This window comes from Pelophylax lessonae (genome assembly GCF_965119305.1).
Source record: "Pelophylax lessonae genome assembly, chromosome: 2".
NCBI lineage: Eukaryota > Metazoa > Chordata > Amphibia > Anura > Ranidae > Pelophylax > Pelophylax lessonae.
The window spans coordinates 652,421,933-652,441,891 of record NC_138769.1 but is presented as its reverse complement, the minus strand read 5'-3'; the positions used below and the strand labels follow the sequence as shown (position 1 = coordinate 652,441,891).

At 45.5% G+C, this 19,959-nt stretch overlaps 1 protein-coding gene across 1 annotated transcript in view; it reads left to right on the top strand.

The window, feature by feature from the left end:
- The window catches only part of MRPS31 (mitochondrial ribosomal protein S31), a 166,325-nt gene that overhangs the window by 17,161 nt on the left and 129,205 nt on the right, over positions 1-19,959 (top strand). Inside the window, exon 4 of the mRNA XM_082244818.1 lies at positions 1,348-1,455. Within this exon, the coding sequence (XP_082100944.1) occupies positions 1,348-1,455 (108 nt within the window). The remainder of the gene's footprint in view (positions 1-1,347; positions 1,456-19,959) is intronic.

Genomic DNA, 19,959 nt, shown 5'->3' with positions numbered 1-19,959 from the left:
CCTTTTTCAGCCTGACTATGTAACTCCCTGTACAATTTACCATACCATAGTGTGTCCAAGTGTGCTGTGGTGCATATACCTGAAATAAATTATAATTTTTAGACACTTCAATAAATTTTAGAAGCGTAAATTGTGCGATGTGTTATAACAATGCAAAGCACTACCCCTACACAACAGATACCAGCATGCACACATTTTAGCATGCAGGCTGGTGTGAAAATGCTCCAATGTACTGTCTGTTGCCAGTATCTGTACCTTCAAATCTAAAGCAGGGTTCCCATCAGGAAGAGTAAACCACCAGTGTATGGTAACTAAAAGGGAGGAAAGGTAGTAAAAATACAAAGTAGGTAGAGCTAAGTCAGCTGGGTCAGTAGGAAGTAAGAGCTAGGGCGGGGGGGGGGGGGGGGGTTTACCTGTCCATAGGAAGTGCGAAAGAATGACGTCAATCATGCAAAAAATTTTAAGGGTGTCCGTTGGGGACTCTTAAGATGTAGGTAGATTTGGGGAGGAACAACATTTTTATTAAATTAGTTTATCCTACTACTGAAAGAGGGAGAGCAGACCAAGTCTCACATTTGCCTTTAAGTTGGACTAGCAGAGGTGTGATATTGAGGTTCCAAAAGGACTTATACAGGGTACACACAAGAAGTTTTTTTGGGTTGAATGGGAAAAAAAGATAGATTGCCGTACTAACATAAGCGATGTAAATGCAGCAATCTCACCCACTGTGTATATTGTGTTCTGACAGGGGGACTGTCTGCCAGTGCCTAATGGATGCTGGTTTTTCAGCATGCCTTTTTGACAGAAGCCGGTCATGAGATTGGCTTATGATGGACAAAGAGCTGCACACACGAGCCGAAAGTTGGCTGGTTCTTGTCAAACTCTTTTTGGGAAGATTTTCGGCCCGTGTGTACCCAGCTTTAGGCTCTAGGGAAACAAGAAAATAAATATTTAAACAGTTGAGCTCGTTCCAAGGGGGTAGTGGTGGGCGACTGACTTTCAGGTTTGTCTATGGGAAGGAGGGTAGATTTAGACCAGTTTATTCATATACCTGAAAATACCCAGTCATTAGAGGTCTGCCGAGAGGCGGTCAAGGAGGACTGAGCGTCATAGGTCTGCCGAGAGGCGGTCAAGGAGGACTGAGCGTCATTAAGATACAGCAACGTGTCATCGGCGTGCGATACCTTGTCCTTCCGTGCGATACCTTGTCCTCCAATCTTTTGTTGAATTATTGTCTGTGTTCATAATGTAAAGGCCTAGGTATTTGTGTATGTGTAATTCTAGAAGCTTGTCACTTATTTAAAAAAAATAAAATTCTCTGTTGTTAATTTTCTCTGTCTTCATCAGTAACGTTATCTCTGGAATGCAAATCAAGCAGCAACCCAAGCCTTTTAAGAAAATTCGACAAGAAGGTGAACAAGAGCAAGGCCTCATGAAAGCACTTCGGATAAAAAGGTATATCAAGCTTCATTGTGTGGGTGAGAATAAATGATCCAAATGTTTACCTCCATTGGTGCTTGATAACATGTGCCTACTTTTGTGTGGATAGAAATAGTTGTTGCTCGCAGAGACTGAGTAATCGATCGTTTCAAAGTAGGACACCTTCAAATCAATTAAATACAGACGTGAAATTGTAATCTTGAACTGAGTGCCATTGCCGCCTTTGCCATTTTGGGATGTGTTGTTAGATAAGCTGTAAAGTATAGGCTGCTTAATTTTGTTTTCAACCCCTTACCGCCTACACTACAATCTGTATATTTATATTCCTCAGCAGGATGCCCTATGCTACAGATACGTTAATAAATGTCTTCCATTCCATTTAGGGGGCCACACGCCAATACGTAGTAAACAAGTAAAAAAGAAATGTAACAACTGAACATTTATCAACCTAAATAAAAAAAAAAAAAAAAAAAGGTGTGTGGGGGGGGGGGGGGGGGGGGGTACCAAATTACAATCTTGTATGTCTTCATAGTGTTACTATACCGTATCCTTATTGGTTGGGGGAAGCGCCAATAAGCAGGTACGGCGGACTCGATTGCTCGTTACACAGGTAGAACAGCAGTCTGCCTATGTAAACATAGTAGATTGTCGTTCTGTACACTAGGGAAGGCGTTATTCCAGTTGGTATATGTGAGGGTCTACACTCTTTCCCCATAAAAGCTGCCTTTTGTACTCCTCATGTAAATAATATTAAATATTGGCCTGAAAAAATTCTTCAGCTTTTCACTGCCTCAAGCAGAGCTTCCCCTTTTGGGTATTTATATATTTTATATTAAAATAATTAAAATATGGTTGAAGATAAATTATCATCAAATTATTTTTCTCTTTTGTTCATTGACGAACACAGCTCTCCAGGATTCTGAACCATTGGATTATAATGCCCCCTACAGGAGTATGACACTAGGCAGAAAAAAAAACTTGTCTATGCCTATGGGCAGTCCTAGGTTGTATACTCCCCTTCTCTTCTTTAGGTCTTCAGTTTTTTTCCTGCCTAGTCAGTAGTAAGGACCTAGTTACCTGCTGGGATCTCTGGTCCTGGCAATTTTTTTCCTTTTAAATGGCTTTTTTTTTTGGTTCCTGGGAGATCTTCAATCAACTGCCGGACTGGGCGATGGTCTGGATAATCTAGATCCAGTGGTCACCCCAGTCTGGCCAGCAAGCACGGGCAGACCACAGCTCCGTGCTAGGTCGGCCGTAACATTACCCACTGGATGGGGGCTGGCCTAGGAGTTAAACACCTCGTGAGTTCGCATACGACTGGGTCTCGGCACGAGTCGCAGCGTTCCTCCTGGCCGACAGCCCCTCATTTAGATGGCGAGGAGGTTCTGTCTGGAGCGGTGCCCACCTTGTTCCTGGTATGGTGAGTAGCTGTCCCCCCCTCTCCTCCTGGAGGGTTTTGGGTTGGATGCGGGCCCCTCCTTGGGACGGTCGGATCCGTGGGTTCCCATCTGACCCCCTGACCGGGCATTTGCCCGGTGGGCCGGGCCACCCGCTCTGTGGCCGATTGATGATCAGGCTGCACAGCGGGAGGTAAGACAGGGTTAACACAGGCCGCGGCCACCGCTTACCTCCCGCTGTGCCTGTGTCCCCTCCAGCTGCAGGGCTGAGCTGTGTATGTCTCACAGCTCAGCCTCAGAGCCGCCGCCAACAGATCCCCCTCCTGCTCTCTGCAGGGACGCAAGAGGAGAGAGAGAGAGATCGTCGTCTTCTCCTCCCGCCCCTTCTCCTCCTGGGTCTGCCCAGCCCTCACTCTCCGGGGATATGTGGGTGGGAAGTTTAAACCCCAGACAGCCTGTGCCTGACCCTCCATCCTGGGGTAAGTAAGCTTACCCTCTCTCCTGCCTCCCAGTATATAAAATGAACATAAGGGGGAGGCTTTGTGGGGTGTCTCTAATGTAAGGGGGGCTCTGTGGGGGGTCTCTGATGTAAGGGGGGGCTCCATGGGGGTTTCTGATGTAAGGGGGGGCTCCGTGGGGGTTTTCTGATGTAAGGGGGGTCTCTGATATAAGGGGGGGGGGCTCTGTGGTGGGTCTCTGATGTAAGGGGGGTCTCTGTGCTACGTCAGCGGGGGATTGCAGTACTGGGCTATCTGGTTGACCTCCTCTTGCGAGCAGAGTCCTCTGCTGCCCTGATGGATGACGTGGAGGTCACTCTACAGACCCTGAGGGAGTTCAATTGGCTTCTAAATTACTAGAAGTCTGCTCTGATTCCATCCAGAAAATTAAATTATCTGAGTCTGACTCTAGCTCTAACCAGAGTGTTCCTTCCTCTGGACAAACTACAGAAGTTGCATGCTCCAATTCATCTCCTGCTGTCCAGCAGATAGTCATCCCTCTGGACTTGCATGCAGGAGCTGGGCCTGATGGTAGCTACCTCTAGGCACTTCCGTTTGCACAGTTCCATAGGAGGTCCCTGCAACGGGAGATCTTTGTCAAATAGGACAAGTGTAGGAAGTCTCTGGACAATCCGATCCGGCTGAGCCGGGAACTCAAGGGGTCCCTGGTCTGGTGGCTTCGCTTTCCGGCTCTTCGACAGGGCAAATCCTTTCTCCCCTTGTATTGGACAGTGGTCACCACGCATGCCAGTCTGTCCGGGTGGGGAGGTGTCCCTGGTCTGAGCTCTGAGCGGTGTGTTTGGACACTGGAAGAGACCAGACTGCCGATCAATGTCTTGGAACTCCGGGCGATCAGGCTGTGCCTGGATCACTGGACAGGTAGACTCTGGGGCTCAATAGAATGGCACGGAGGTTTGTGGCGGTCTCAGAATCCTCTGGCGGACACCACAGACGCTCTGGTGGCCCTGTGGAGCCAGTATCGTCTGATCTATGCCTTCCCTCAAGCTTCTGCCGTGGCTCCTGCGCAGAATCGAGGCAGAGGGGATTCTGGTCATTCTAGTGGCCCCAGACGGGCCTCGCCCGTCTTGGTACGCCGACCTAGTGTGGCTGGTCGCTGATGTCTCTTGGAGACTGCCACTCAGGGAGGATCTCTTGTCCCAAGGGCCAATCTGCCATCCTGCTCTACAGTCGCTGGCGGCCTGGCTGTTGAAAGCCAGGTGCTGAAGGAGAGAAGTTTGCCTGGGTTGGTGATTCCAGCACTGCTGAAGGCTAGGAAGTCTACCTCTAGCTAGATCTACCATGGTACAAGGAAAGCATACATTTCGTGGTATAAGTCAATTGGTGTTCACCCTTGTTCTTTTTCGGTGGCTCGAGTTCATTGAGGGACACAGCTGTCACCCCTCTATGGAGTTGTAATACTTCTGACACTGCTTGTTATAAAACTGGAGACCTATAGCAGAGAGGGGGAGTTTACTACCTAGTACTGCCCATAAGCGTAGCCAGGTTCTTTTTTTCTGCCTAGTGGCCTCTCTCCTAGAGAGCTGCGTCCGTCAATGAACTCCGAGAAATGGATTTTACGGTGTCAAAAATGCCGTTTTTTTTTTTTTTTTGCACTGCTCGTTCCAAACAAATGAAAGAGATGGGGCTCTCAATCAGGCTTCTGTGGAAACCTAGGGTTCCTCCAGAGGTTGCTAGGGTTTCTTTGAGCAATGAGCAATTTCTGCCCTCTCAGATAAGTTCCCCTGACACCATTGATCTTTTTAGCTATCTGGAAGAAGGTAATTCTTCCCAATGTCCACAAATGTAAGGAGCATTCATGCCACTGACCATTGCACTAATGAATCATGAGTTGTAAATATAGTCATTTTTAGCAGGGGTTCCCTAAGACCTGAAAATATTTCAAGGGTTCCTCTGTGTTGAAAAGGTTGAGAGAGGCTGTATTAAAAGAAGGCAGAAAAACACAGAAATCATTGAATGAAAAATAGATTACAGGAGATGTATATAGAATATTTTTGGAGAATAAGGATATTGTTTAGTGCCACTTTAACTTGATTGGGAGAACAAAGGGTATGACAAATTTTAGGGGGAAAATGCTGCTAATCTGAAATATTAATAACTTCTATGTCTACTTTTACATGTAATTTTACACGATTCTTGGGTAGATCAAGTTTAAATCTCAGGTCAGTTGGCCCAGTTAATATGATTTTAGTTACAACATGGTGCCACAAAATCTTGCTTAGTTAAATAAATGGCTCTGGACAGAAGAGGGCCTTTCTGGGTGAGTAGGTTACAAAAAAATGTTTCTTATTCTATAAAATGTAAAGCAGCGCTAACCCCCCCTGCAGGTGGCAGTCCTATTCTATACAAATCAGAACCTGCTTGGCAGATTCTTCAGAATGAGTCAATTAAAGGTAATAATTTACTCACTTTAAGCGGAGGAGACAGGATTCTCAGCGGTGGGTATAGTATAATTTTTGGGTTGTTTCAGTTCTAACATGTTAAAGCTAATTATAAGACACAGTTAGCCTTGTCCTTGGTTCATTCTGCAGTGTTAGCAGGGAGATAGGAACAGAGTTTACTCTGCTCACACCAGCTAGAAAAGTAAATAATTGCAAATGAGGTATAAATAATCCTCAAGGCTGACATTCACATCTCGGTAAAGCTTGTGTCTGGACAAACAAAGGGATTTTGGTGAAATGATAACAGTAGGTACTATATAGGCCAGGAATCCTGCAGATTATATCTTACCTTAACCACCCCTATAAAAACTAGTAAAGCTTCTGACCTTGAGCATTGTTTGTTGACTCCATATGACCTCGAGCATCCTCTGCTTCAGACCATCTAGGAACCATTTAGGAATTCCCTAGTTCTTTAGTCCACTATGCAGTTTTAGAAGTACCCATCGTACCCTGCCAATAATGACCACAGCGTGGGTCCTTCACATCCTGGCGTTTGAGGAGCTTGAAGCATATTTTAAAGTTCTGTATAATTTTGCTTAAAAGAGAAGTATGGGCTTTATTTTTTTTGAGATACATACTTACCTAGGTGGATGCAGCATTGGTCCGATGCTGCATCTGTCCCCCACCAGCTCTAACACTGAGAACCGAGCGATCTAATATCGCAGATCGCTCGGTTCTCACAGCTCCCCGAGCAGAGAGCTGCTGACTGTCAGTCACTGCCTCCTCCTTGCTCACTGGAGCACTGAGCTGTGGAGGGGGCGGCAGTGACCGGCTCAGGCTCTCAGCGGCTCTGTGACATCCGCAGACAACGGACTTCAGCCCACTGTGTGTTGAAAATGAGTCACAGGAGTGCAAAACAAGCTGCATTACTGTGATCCACATAAGAAGTACAGCCAAACAAGCTTTGGCTGTACTTTCTTCTTTCTTTTGCATATGAGCAATGAGCTCTAATGAACCTCCCTGGCCTCTGTAACACCCCAATTTCCCCCAGATTCTATACCAACCTGAAACATATATGATCAAGAAAGTCTGAATTACTGCTTTGTATTTCTGTTCCAGATCAGACAGTTCAAATGCTGAAGCCAGAGGGCATGATAACTGGGCAATTATTAATTTTAGAAGGAGACGATCTCTTTTATTACAAACTTTCTCATTCCTTTTTTTTTTTTTTTTCTTTTATTAAAATGTTCTAGTCTCAGGAACCTCCTAAAAATGTACTTAATTTACAGCTCACTGTACATTTGTTTGATTGTCAAGGAGAACAATATCAATGTTACTTACATTTGTGATTAGTGGGAATAAACCTCCTCTTACAAATAACTAAAAAGTTCTTTGGTGTCAGATGTTACGTATAGGAGAGGCAGAAATTGCTCCTTGCTCAGGGAACCCCTAGTAAACGCTGGAGAAACCCTGGTTGAGAGAGGCAGATTTATTAGGAAGTTGTATTCCAAACCAAGTATGGCCAAAGCTTTTTTTGGCTTTGCTTCTCAAATGAATCACAGAAGTGCAGTTCGTTCTGCACTCCTGTGACCCATTTTCAGCCCACTGTCGGCTGACATCACTCAGCTGGTCCATGGCGTTGGGATCCGGCCAGAAGGCTGAACCAGCACCTGGCTCAGCCTCAGCCAACTGCTGAGATCCTGAGTCAGCCCCTCATGCCCCCTTCACAGCCCAACGCTGCAGTGAGCACTGGGAGGTACCGCAGAGCGCAAATGACTGACAGTCATTGGCTCTCTGCTCAGAGCTGAGGGGGTGAACTTATGCCTCATTTCCACTGAGCGCAACAGTTCGGGTTGGTACAGTTTGGAAGGGTTAGAATGGTACGGTCTATTCAGGCGAGCGTTTCCACTGCAAGTCGGGCCACCAGGGACCATGCAGGGTTTACACCAAATGAGGTGTTTGTTTTGCTCTTTCTTTTAACGTGAGCATTGAAGTTTTCCTGTCTGCCAATCAGTGGAATCTATCGTGTGACGCCAGTAGCTCCGCCCTAACTGTACCGTACCATTTCCTATGGCCCTACATCTGAAGCAGGACCAGGAATGGTGCGGTTTGGTTCGGTTGTATGGGCCACTTTCATAATGGAAACACTCAAATTGGCGTACCATACCGAACCGATCCGCTCCGCTCAGTGGAAACGAGGCATTAGTGATCATCGAGGGTTTTATAGCTCAGTTCTCACTACAGAGCCGGCGGAGGACAGATGCAGCATTGGACCACCTAGGTAAGTATGAATGTTTTTTTTTTTTTTTTTTAAGGTCTCATGCACACTGCAGTGTTTTTTTTTTTTCAGACCTTAAACTCCCCTCTGTTATCCTATGTATCCATGCATACATGGATGTTTTTGAAGTTTATCAGCAGGGGAATTTATTGGCACTTAAATTGCGTTCAAGAGCATTTTCTTCTGGCCACAAAAAAACGCTGAAAAACGCGCATAAATGCTTATTAATGCGCTTTCATCAGCTTTCATAATTTTTTACATTGCAGGGCTCAATGTAAGCTAGTGTAATTGAAAAAAAACGCCCAAAAACGCGAAAGATCAAAAACGAGCATAAACGCGATTAAGAAACCCTGTTAAAAGCGCGTTTTTAAAAACAGTTTCCTGCCAGCAATCCGATGTTCAGAAATACTTTTTTGAACGTCCTGTGTGCACTGAGCCAAACAATCCTGAACTTCTCTTTTAAGACTTTTATGCTCCACCCCAAATATTTTTCTACAGGACCTAGCCATAAACCTTTAGGCGTATGTTTGTTACCCTCACTGTAATCAGGAAGAATGTATTTCTATACAAGGAAAATATGTATTGGCTTATTTTGTTCCACTAGCAAAAAGAAATGATTAAATAGGATATCATATTCTTATCAACAGAAATTTGTGTTGTAAAAGGAATATACAGATTATTATTTTTTTTTCTTTTACGCCTTGTTCACACCATGATGCAGAGATATCAGATTTCTGTGTGAGTTCTTTAAGGGCTTAAAGAAAACTGTGCCCTGTTCACACCACACCGTGCAGATTTTTTTTTTGTGTGCGGGAATCTGCAATGTGTATGCAGTTTTCTGCACCGAAAATAAACTGACATAAAATGAACATTGATAAGAACAGGGCAGATAACGGATGTGCATGAAAACTTATGTCAACGTGCAAAAAAACTGATGTCTCTACAAGTGAAATCTGCGCTGTTTTCCCATCTGTTTTCATGCATGTATGGTGTAAATGAGCCTTTAAACATTGAGCAGTAGTAGTAAAGACCAGCTCAGAACGGAGCATGTCTATGCTGGGAAGTTGTCATGTATGTGACAGCTTTGTGCACTGGGCTCTATCCCCAGCCTGTTCAATTGTCAGCTGGGAGAATTCCCGGGTGAAAACTAAATGCAAACTATACGACTGGAGATAGTGGTGATTACATTTCCCAAACGTGGCAATGCCCATCTTTGAGAAATGACTTGCGTCACTGGGTGGGTGGAGCCTGATGGAGAAACTGAGAGGCTAGTTTCCTACCAGGTCCACCTTATTTTTGATTAATGGCAGACAGCAGTGGTCAGATTCGAAAACTGCCATTGAACTTAATAGTGGGTATGGATCCACTCACTGCTATGCACTATCAATCAACAGCCAAGTGGACCTAATAGGGAACTTGTCTCTCCATTCCCCATCATGATTCACCCACCCCTTTTACAGAACTCATCGGCCATGCACCTGTCAGTGTGATGGCTTGGCAAGGGAGGCAGTGCACTGAGGAAAGAGTCTTGATTATGGACCCTCTGACCTCAGTGCTTGGTACTGACAGATTCACATAACAATCTGGATTCTGGAGATCCATGGTGTGCTGGTGACATTCTCTTGCTCTGTACATGAATCGACCACAAGTGACAAATTCTGGTGCAGCAGCCAGCCTATTTTGGATATGGTGAATCGTGTTGACGTCATAGGGTTTCATGTCTGTTGTCACACTGTTCTCGCCCCTGCTGTCCTGGGGCATTGGCAGACTGTTGGTATAAATGACATGGAAGGAGGACTTTGAGATTAGTAGTGAGCAGCATGCACGGATTTCATGGGAAGGGATTGATGTCACTCTATGCCAGGGGTCTCCTAACTTTCTAAACAAAGGGCCAGTTTACTGTCCTTCAAGCTTTAGTGGGCCAGACTGGCTGGTGGGAGTAGAAAATGCCATGCTGTCAATTGGAGTAAGAAATACCCCATCATTGGTTTTAATAGGGGGGAATAGTGCCCCATTGATGATATCAGTGGGAGGCATAGTATCCCATTGCTGGCGTCATTGGCAGGAATAACACTCCATTGTTGGTGTCATTGGTATGAATGGTGCCCCATTATTGGTATCAGTGGGAGTAATAGTGCCTCAAGGGCCAGATAAAGGCAAGCAAAGGGCCTCATATGGCCCAAGGGGCAACAGTTTGGAGACCACTGCTCTATGCCAATGGAGCATTGCAAGCTAGTAAGATGAGAAAAATAAGTGCCAACTTGGCTGTGTAATCACTTTTGAGATGCCTTACCAGCCTAATACAGAATCCCCTACTTACAGCGGTTAGTTTGTCTGCTAAAAAACACCTACTAGAGCTGCCTTATGCTCTTTCGCTGCTACCTATATCACTTACTATTGTCATCTGCTCTTTTTTTCTGTTTAAAGTAAAAACATATAGCTGTATTGCTGTGTACAAGGCCGATTAATGCTGCTGGCTTACTAATGGTGATTTACCCGTTATATGGAGTGTTGTATATTCAGGAACCACTTGAGGACAGACTGATTCTTTAGTTGTCTCGTGGCAAATGGCTTTAAGCAGTAATTGGTTGCCGGTCATTTTCAGTCTGCATTATGCATCAGTAGCCATCTATTGTCCCTGTAATTAAGTTTTCAAAGTTTAAATAAAAGGGACACTCGTGTAAAAAAAAAAAAAAAAAAAACTGCCTAAAAAATTTAGACATGAAGGTGATCTTTGCATGAGCTGGGACTGCCAAGTCAATATATTGCCTTATCCTCTCACCACAAGGAGACGTACTAATAAGTATTAAAACATATTTACACTGGTTGAAGGTTATTGAGGTATTAAGCAGTAATTGACGTTGTGGGAAATGTGTCTAAATCTATGTAACCCCTTCATTGTACATGCTTCGTGCAATATTGCTTAGTTAGTGTTGGGGTTGTAATATTTATACACAGTTACTAGTTTGACGTCCAGTGTGACAAAAACATTGTTTCTCTATCGTTCATTGACAGACGCAGCTTCATATCTTCTTAGCCATTGGGTTATGCTCCTCCCATCAGGAATAGGACACTTGGCAGGAAAAAGCTTTCACCACGCATATGGGGCTGTCCCTGCAGGCATAACCCCACACACTCTGCTACAGCCCTTAGTTTGCTTCTGCCTAGTTTAGGAGTAGGACCTAGATCCCTGCTGGGACTTCGGTCTTTGCTGTTATTTTTTGGGAACCTGTTTTTCTTTTGTACTTATTTTTTAAGTAGAGTTCCTGGAGAACTACAAGCAACAGCTAGCTTTGTTTCGGACTGCATATTCTAGATCCTTAAGGTCTCCTAGCTTGGCCAGCGAGCGTGCGCAGGTTATAGTCCAGCACTAGGCCTCGCTACGACAGAGCCCCAATGGCTGGGGACGAGCCTGCGAGTGGACCGTCTCGCTGGGACGGGAACGACCTGGAACGCCCTGAGTCACAGCGTACCCCTTGGCTGGCAGCAACCCCATCCCAAGTGGGAGGTAGTCTGCTTGAAGTGGCGCCCACCTGATCCATGGTATGGTGAGTAAGAGTCCCCCCATTTCTCTGGTGGTCTCGGGGTGGACGTAGGCCCCCTCCTTGGAACAGTCAGACCCTCAGGTATCCCTCGGTTCCCCTGGCCTCTCTTACATACCAAGCCCCCCACCTTCAGCTGTCCACCCCCCCTCACTACAGGTTCCTACCTTTTTGGGGGGCGGTTATATTGCGGCCGCTGAGGTGGTTCTGCGGGGGGGGGGGCATTTTTTCTGGTGGGGTCCCCTCCTGGGGACCATCCAATGCTTTTTTCAGTGACCCCCCTGGGGGTCCTGGAGATTGCATGGTGCGCCATGAGGGGTCGCCGTTTTGCTGTAGACTTGCCCTACATTAATGTCAGAATTCCTCATTGTAATGTATGGGCAACCATTTTCTAAATCTTCCCCAAAGAAATGCACGGGGCGGGCATTTTCTTGTGGTCAACGGTGCTGGGCAGCATAGGCAAGGCTTCGGACACTCTAGGCATGACCCAGGTGCCTTCACTTCCTGTGTCAGATCGTTTCTCTCTGCTGTACAGATCGTTCCTGCAAGCCTTCTGATCAGTTAGGTAACATTTTTTGGGGTCTCCTGTGGGTTTCCTCACACACACTGCTAACAGGCTGTGTTAGGCTGGGACTTGCAGTACCGCTGTAGCAGCGGTGCAATCACATTTTTGCGACTTTTTTAAAGTGACACTACATCTTTTTAAATTGAATGAACATGTAGTCCCAGGACAAAATTTCCCCTACCGACCCCCTCAGTGTGACTGCGTAACCTTCTGGGTCACAGCCCCTGTCAGCTCTTACAGCAGTTTTGGAAAGCCTAGTGTCAAAAGTAGATTTAGTGTTACAAAGTAACACTAGCCGTAAACTAGCCGGGGACACTAGTTTGGTGACAGCTGGGGATTTCCTTTCACTTCCTGTTGTACACTTCTCCCTCAATCCTCTAAGGGCAAGGAACAACGTAATAGACGGGGGCCTTCTTTTACTACTCATAGGCGGCTTTTTCATACCTCCGGGTTGCAAGAGAAAGGAAAGCCATTCAAGTCTTCTGGGGGTTCCAAGAAGACGTGGTCAGGATAACTGAAGGCAGGCCAATCCAGATCTGCAGACAAATCTTCATTTGCATGAAGAGGCGCCCTCACCCGATTCTGGGGTGGGGGGGACGTCTTTGCTTCTTTCCGGAACCATGGACTTCCTTGTTTCAGGACAAATGGGTTCACGAACTGATCCAATCAGGGTACAAGATCGAATTCCGGTCTCGACCGTCAGACAGGTTCTTCCTGTCCAATCTACTCCTATCTCTAGACCGTTTGAGGGATCTCCGAGCGGTGGTACAAATCTATTGTCGCAAAGGTTGATTGTACCGGTTTCTTCTCAGGAACGTTTTTTAAGGTTTTATTCAAGCCTGTTTACTGTGCCCAGGAAGGAAGGCAAAGTGCGTCCAATCCTGGACCTCAAGGCTTTGAACCGCTTTGTGTGGGTACAGAAGTTTCGAATGGAGTCCATTCGCACAGTAGTGGTGTCCCTACACCAGGGAGACTTCTTGGCTTCTAGAGATATCAAGGACGTATATCTACACATCCCTATCTACGCTGGACACCAGCGTTTTCTCTGCTTTGGTGTAGGAGAGGAGCATTATCAATTTGCAGCGCTACCCTTTGGTCTCTCCTCCGCCCCCAGGGTCTTCACCAAGGTGCTGGCTCTGGTGTTGGCATTACTGCGCCAACAGGGGATTTTCGGTACTGGGGTATCTGGATGATCTCCTATTGAGGGCGGACTCTCACTCAGCCCTGTCGGGCGATTTGACTGTTACTGTCCAAACACGGCAAGAGTTTGGTTGGAACATTAATTTCAAGAAATCTGCCCTGACACCTTCAATGAGACTGGATTATCTGGGCCTGACTCTGGACTCCGCTTTGGCTGGGGTCTTTCTTCCCCCAGACAAGTTGCAGAAATTGCAGGGGGCAATCCGATTGTTAGCAAACCATCTGTCCTCTCTGTGGACTTGCATGCGGGCCTTGGGTCTGATGGTATCGACCTTCAAGGTGGTTCTGTTTGCTCAGTTCCACACGAGACCCTTATAAAGGGAGATTCTCGTAAAATTGAACAAGGATCCAAAATCCTTGGATAGTTTGATTCGGTTGAGTCGCAACACAAACTCTGCTCTTCTGTGGTGGCTTCACTAGTCTGCACTTCGTCAACACAAGTCCTTCCTGTTGTTGTATTGGACAGTGGTTACCACGGACCCCAGCCCAGGGGTCCTGGACGGTGGAAGAGTCCAAGCTGCCGTTAAATATCTTGGAGCTCAGAGCGATAAAGTTTTGGCTGAGTCACTGGACAGCTCATCTGCAAGGTTGCCCGGTCGTGATTCAATCGGATAATGCCACGGCCATGGCGTACATCAATCATCAAGGGGGCACCAAGAGTGTCTTGGCGGCCCGGGAGGTGGCCGAGATTCTGGATTGGGTGGAAAAGTTTGTCCCAGCTCTTTCTGCTGTTCATATCCTCGGGGTGGAGTCGTCAGATGTTGGATCAGGGGGAGTGGTCCCTGCACCAGCAGGTGTTTCACCTCCTGTGTGTCTGGTGGGGACACCCAATGTCGACCTGTTTGCTTCTCCACTCAATAAGAAGGTTTCTGTGGTTTGTGGCCAGGTCAAGGGATCCTCTGGCCGACGCCACATGCGCACTGGTGGCTCCTTGGGGGCCAGTATCGGCTGATCTATGCGTTCCTTCCACTGAAACTCTTGCCGAAGCTGCTGCTCACAATAGAGGTGGAAGGGATTCTGGTCATTCTTGTGGCCCCAGACTGGCCTCGCCGGTCTTAGTACGCAGATCTGGTAAGGTTGGTCGTCGATGCTCCTTGGAGGTTTCCTTTCAAGAAAGACCTGCTGTCTCAAGGGCCGATCTTCCATCTTACTTTACAGGCGCTGGCTTTACCAGCGTGGCTGTTAAATGCCAGGTATTGAAGGATAGAGGTCTTTCTGATTCTGATTCCTACTGTTGAAGGCCAGGAAGGCTACTTCCAGGAAGATCTACCATCATACGTGGAAATCGTACATTTTTATGGTGTGAATTGTTGAAAGTGCACCCTCGCTTGTTTTCAATAGCTAGGGTTTTGACTTTTCTTCAAAAAAGGGGTTTAACAGTGTTTGGCTTTGGGCAATATCGAAGGCCAAGTGTCAGCTTTGGCTCTGTTTTTCCAACACCCTTTAGCTACGCATGCCCTGATTCGCAATTTTATTCATATGGCGCCTCCGAGACGATCCCCGTTACCTCCGTGGGATCTGAATTTGGTGTTGTCGGTTCTTCAAAAAGCTCCTTTTTGAGAACATTAGGAAGATTCCCCTGCTTACATTATCTCAGAAGGTTGCCTTTTTGGTGGCTATTACTTCTGCCCCCAGGGTGTCTGAACTGGCAACTTTGTCTTGCCGCTCAGCTTATCTGGTGGTCCACAGAGATAAAGTGGTACTTCGACCTAATCAGTAGTTTTTTCCTAGGGTGGTTTCTGATTTCCATTTGAAAAAAACTTCCCTCTGTCCTAAGCCCAAGCATCACAAGGAAATCGCTTTTCATTCTTTGGATGTAGTTCGGGCAATAAGAGTTTACTCGGCGGGTACTGAATCTTTTATAATATCAGACTCTCTTTTTGTCCTTACCGAAGGACCTAGAAAAGGATTGGCTGTGTCTGCTGCGACCATATCTAGATGGATGAGGCAGACGGTGGTTCATGCTTATTCACTGAAGGGTCAGGTTTCTCCTTTCCCTGTTAAGGTGCATTCTACTAGAGCGCTGAGTGCCTCTCGGGCTTTTCGCCATCAGGCGTCAGCAATGCAAGTTTGCAAGGCGGCAACTTGGTCGTCGGTGCACACGTTTACAAAATTCTACAAGGTAGATGTGTTAGCTATTTAAAAGAGAAAATTTTCTCTCTTTGAGGGTGTGTGATTTTTTTTTCTGGGTGAGCTCCAGTTGTTTCTGGTTAAGCTCCTTGTTACCTGGTTGGCTACATTAGCCTTTGGGGAATTACGTCGTTCTTTGCATTGTTTTTCCCACCCCTCATGAAAATACTGTTTTGGGACGTCCCAATGGCTAAGAAGATATAAAGCTGTGTCTGTCAATGAAAGATAGAGAAAACTTGATTTTTGTCTTACTGTAAAATCCTTTTCTCTGAAGTTCATTGACGGACGCAGCACCCGCCCCTCTAATTATGAGTGGAATGGGGTTGTTGTCTTCTAAACATTGCTTGCAACAAAACTAAGGGCTGTAGAAGAGTGTGTGGGGTTATGCCTGCAGGGACAGCCCCATAGGCGTGGTGAAAGCTTTTTCCTGCCTACACATTTTTGTGTATGTATGTATGTATATATATATATATATATATATATATATATATTAGTTTATATTATTATATTTTCAAGCTAGCTGGAAAACATCACATTTTTGGGTATGTATATATATATATATATATATATATATATATATATATATATATATATACACATACAAATATATAAGGCCTTGTGTCATGTAATCCAAAACGCAAGCGCTAAACGCGTTTGGCGTTTGAAACGCCGGTGAACACACGTCCTGAACGCAAAAAAATTGCTTTCCAAAAAACGACAATAAACACAACTGCCTCTAAACGACTGTAAACGACTCCGTGTACATGGACAGATAAGATAACATAGAGGAGAGTTCAGGGGCTTCTGAAAAAAACACCCAACTGCTCCTAAACGTCCATTTACAAGTAGCCGTGTACATGAGTCCTTAGTGGTTGTAAACCTCAGAGATGAAATATGAACAAAGCATATTCCTCTATAGCTCATGCTTGTCTCAATTAAAAGCGCTAAGTGTCTTTTCTGCCTTCTGCTTCATTCCTCTATCATCATGAGTTGATTCTGACAACATTTCCTGACACCAAGAGAAAAATGGGACAGGGGAGAGACCTCCAACTGACTGACAGCCTCAGCTCTGTACCTGTGAGCTGTGTGGAGGGGTGTGTGTCCATCCCTTCCAATCAGCTCTCAGACCTCTCCTCACTGAGCTCTGCAGAGTGTAACTTCAGCTCTCCGTCCCCTTTTTGACAGCTCATACAAGTTTTATAAATTCAGAACTTTGAACAGATGTATAGAAGAAAAGACTGCAGATAGACAGGATTGGTCCATAGACTAAGCTTAAGGGGGTTTTGCCCACCTCCTTAGTAGGGGGGAATAGGGTGCATAAACAAAGTCACCGGGAGAAAAGCCTGCATGCCAGATTAGCAGATCACTGTTTTATGAGTATTAAACCCAAGCAAGACCTTTTCTCGGTGGGATTCAATTTCTTCTTTTTAGTAATGTTTTTATTGTCTCAAATATTTCTTTAGGCTTGCAGCTCAAAACAAATCAGGCTTGCTCCAGCCAGTGATTCTGCAGTGAAAGGAACTTTCTCAATTGTTCCAGTAGTCCTATTTAAGCAGTAGGTGTAAGAATAGACAGTGACACAGCATTATTTCATCTGTCTAGCTACTAGTCATGTACTTTCCCTGCCATCCTGCACTTGAGTTAAGATGTAAACTGAATTAAAATAGGTCAGAGATGCTGGCATGCTCTCGGATATTTGAAATGGCAGCTGCAACCTTTATGCCAAGTCAGAATTCAAAACAGCGGGGGAAGCAGTGCTAAGGACAGGGAGGGAACGGGTTGCTCCGGCAACGATAGAATATGTTATAATGAAAAGAGAGGGGGAAAAAAAATAAAAAAATCTCAAAGCCGCAAGAAGTTTCAGTGGAAATGTACAATGACCATGCAGGCAGGACAGGATGTGTGTGGCTTAGGATATTTGGGCTTCAAAAGAGACTTTATTTTTATTAGTTTTCTTCCCTCTTTGCTGCCCTTCTATTTCCAAAGTGTTATGTGGCCATAGCAAAGAAACATCTCTAAGCAGCATAATGCAGCCTCATAATTGGATTAGGTAATGGAGTTCTGTTTTTTTTGTTACCCACTGGTATAACCCTTGTGTGCCTGCTTTCTTCAGGCTTGGTGACCAGGAAGATGGCAGTTTTAATTTATTTAATCTTTTTCCCAGGCCATCCTTGTAGTGCAAAAGAAAAGTGAAGTGGACCTGAATTCACAGTACAGTATTGCAGTTGTATAGGGAACATTTAGAAATATTAATTGTGCACTACCATGAGACATTTTTGACTTGAATTGCTCTTGAAAACAATGCACCTATGCCTAAGGACTCCTGAGCCTTTAGCCTATAAGCTATATCTGCAGTGTGAGATAACCTAAGACATTGTGCCTGTGATTACTAGTCTCACTACATTTGGAGTGAGATTTGCTGCTAACTGATCTCCTTGCTGGAGAGGAAATGGTACCTGAGAACCTACAGACAAGCATCCCCCTGCTTATGATAAATACGGTCTTCGGATCTGTGCTGTTTACATCTCTACTGCTTCTTAAATACGAGGTGTGTCTAAAAAGTTTGGTAAATGGTATCGGAAAACAAAACAGAAGATACAAACAAATTGCCTTTATTGGCCTTCAAAATAACAGTCATCCTTCACAACACACTTTTGGCACCTTTTCATAAAGCTTCTGGAAACTGTCAGTAAAGGCCTCTTTAGGAATCCATCACAGAACCACTGTCACACCTTCTTGGATTGTTGCCACGTCTGCATAACGTGCGCCTTTTATGATATTCTTCAGGCGGAGAAATGGAGTTCTGGAAGACGGTGAACTCCATTCCATCGATTGCTGCTTGGATTCCAGATCGAACTGGTAGCACCAGGTCTCATCCCCTGTGAGGATGGTTTGCAGAAAGAATGGATCCTGTTCACACATGGTAATGAAATCTTCAGAGGTTTCCATTTGTTTTGCTTTCTGTTCGTCTGTCAGCTTGTACGGCACAAAGTGGGAAAAGATCTTCTGCTCACCCAAATCTTCGTTGACAATGTCCTTGCTAATGCCCAATTCCGCCGCCATCATTCGTAGAGTCAGTCGCAGATCTCGTGCCAGCATTTGTCACACTCGCTCCATCATGTTTGGGGTTCTACTTGTCGACGGTCGACCCAAACATCATCCTCAGTCATTTCCTTCCCATTGCGAAAGGGTTTGAACCAGTTGTAAATACATTTTTTGCTCACGGCTTCCATCCCATACACTTGCACCAACATTGCATGCGTCTCAGTTGCTGTTTTTCTCCATTTGTAGCAGAACTTGATGTTCACTCGTTGCTCCATTGCTCAATTGCCCACAGTGGGTTTACCCTGAAGGGCACGTGTACTGCACACTAGGTGGCGCTTCTCAACGTGTCTCTGGATAGCCATGTGCATGTGTGCGCACCTGGCTCATGTTGCTATTGAGATATCAGGCCATTCACCAAACTTTTTAGACGCACCTTATCTTACAGGTGTATTAACACCGTATTACCTCTTAAATCATCAGATCACTAGTCATCGGGGCAGAGCTCTGTCACAAGGAAGCCAATTCTTGTTGTTGTTTTTTTTTTTTTTTTCCACCAAGAAAGCTGCTTACATACAGAGACAAAGTACAAAAGGCATGGTAAGTCATACATGGATATAAAAAAAGTTGCATGTAATGCTGTTGACCAGTCCTTTACTTTTTACTTGCCTTTTCTGGGCACGCTTCTACAGTTGAGATCTTCTTTAAAAGCTAAGTTCACCTTTTCAGGCAGAATTTCACTTTTCGTTATAAATAAAATCCTTTTTGTAATATAATCTCAGGCCTAGCAATTCCAATGTTCTTACACTGTATTGATAAAAGTATTGGGACGCCTGCCTTACACGCACATGAAGTTTAATGGCATCCCAGTCTTAGTCCATAGGGTTCAATACTGAGGTGGCCCACATTTTGCAGCTATAACAGCTTCAACTCTTCTGGGAAGGCTGTCCACAAGGCAAGGTTTAGGAGTGTGTCTATGGGAATGTTTGACCATGCTTCAAATAATTATTTTCCCCACTATGTGTGTGTATATATGTGTATGTATATATATATATATGTATATATATCAGTGTTCGACAAACCCCGGTCGCCAGGTCGCCATGGCGACCAGAAACCGCGTCCTGGCTCCTGATTTGCCGCCAGCCCACTCTGACTGACTGCCCGGACACGCAGCTCAGAGTGTCAGGCAGCTGATGCTCCGCTCTCCCCCTCCCTGGTCTCCGTGTTTTCCCTGGAGCCGTGCAGTAATCTGAAGTCCGGCTGTGAGTAACATGAGAGGGGAGGGGGCTGGCCTCCTCTCCTCTGCCAGAGTAAGGTCCGGAATGGCTGCTCTCTGAGCTCTCCTATGCTGTCGTAGCGTCCTTATCAGGCTGGCCTTCCTCCCCCCAGAGCGCACAGTAGTTCAGACCTTGGAGAAGAGTGAGGAGGAGGAGGGGGACCCAGCAGCCTGTGTGGCCTTTACCTGACCC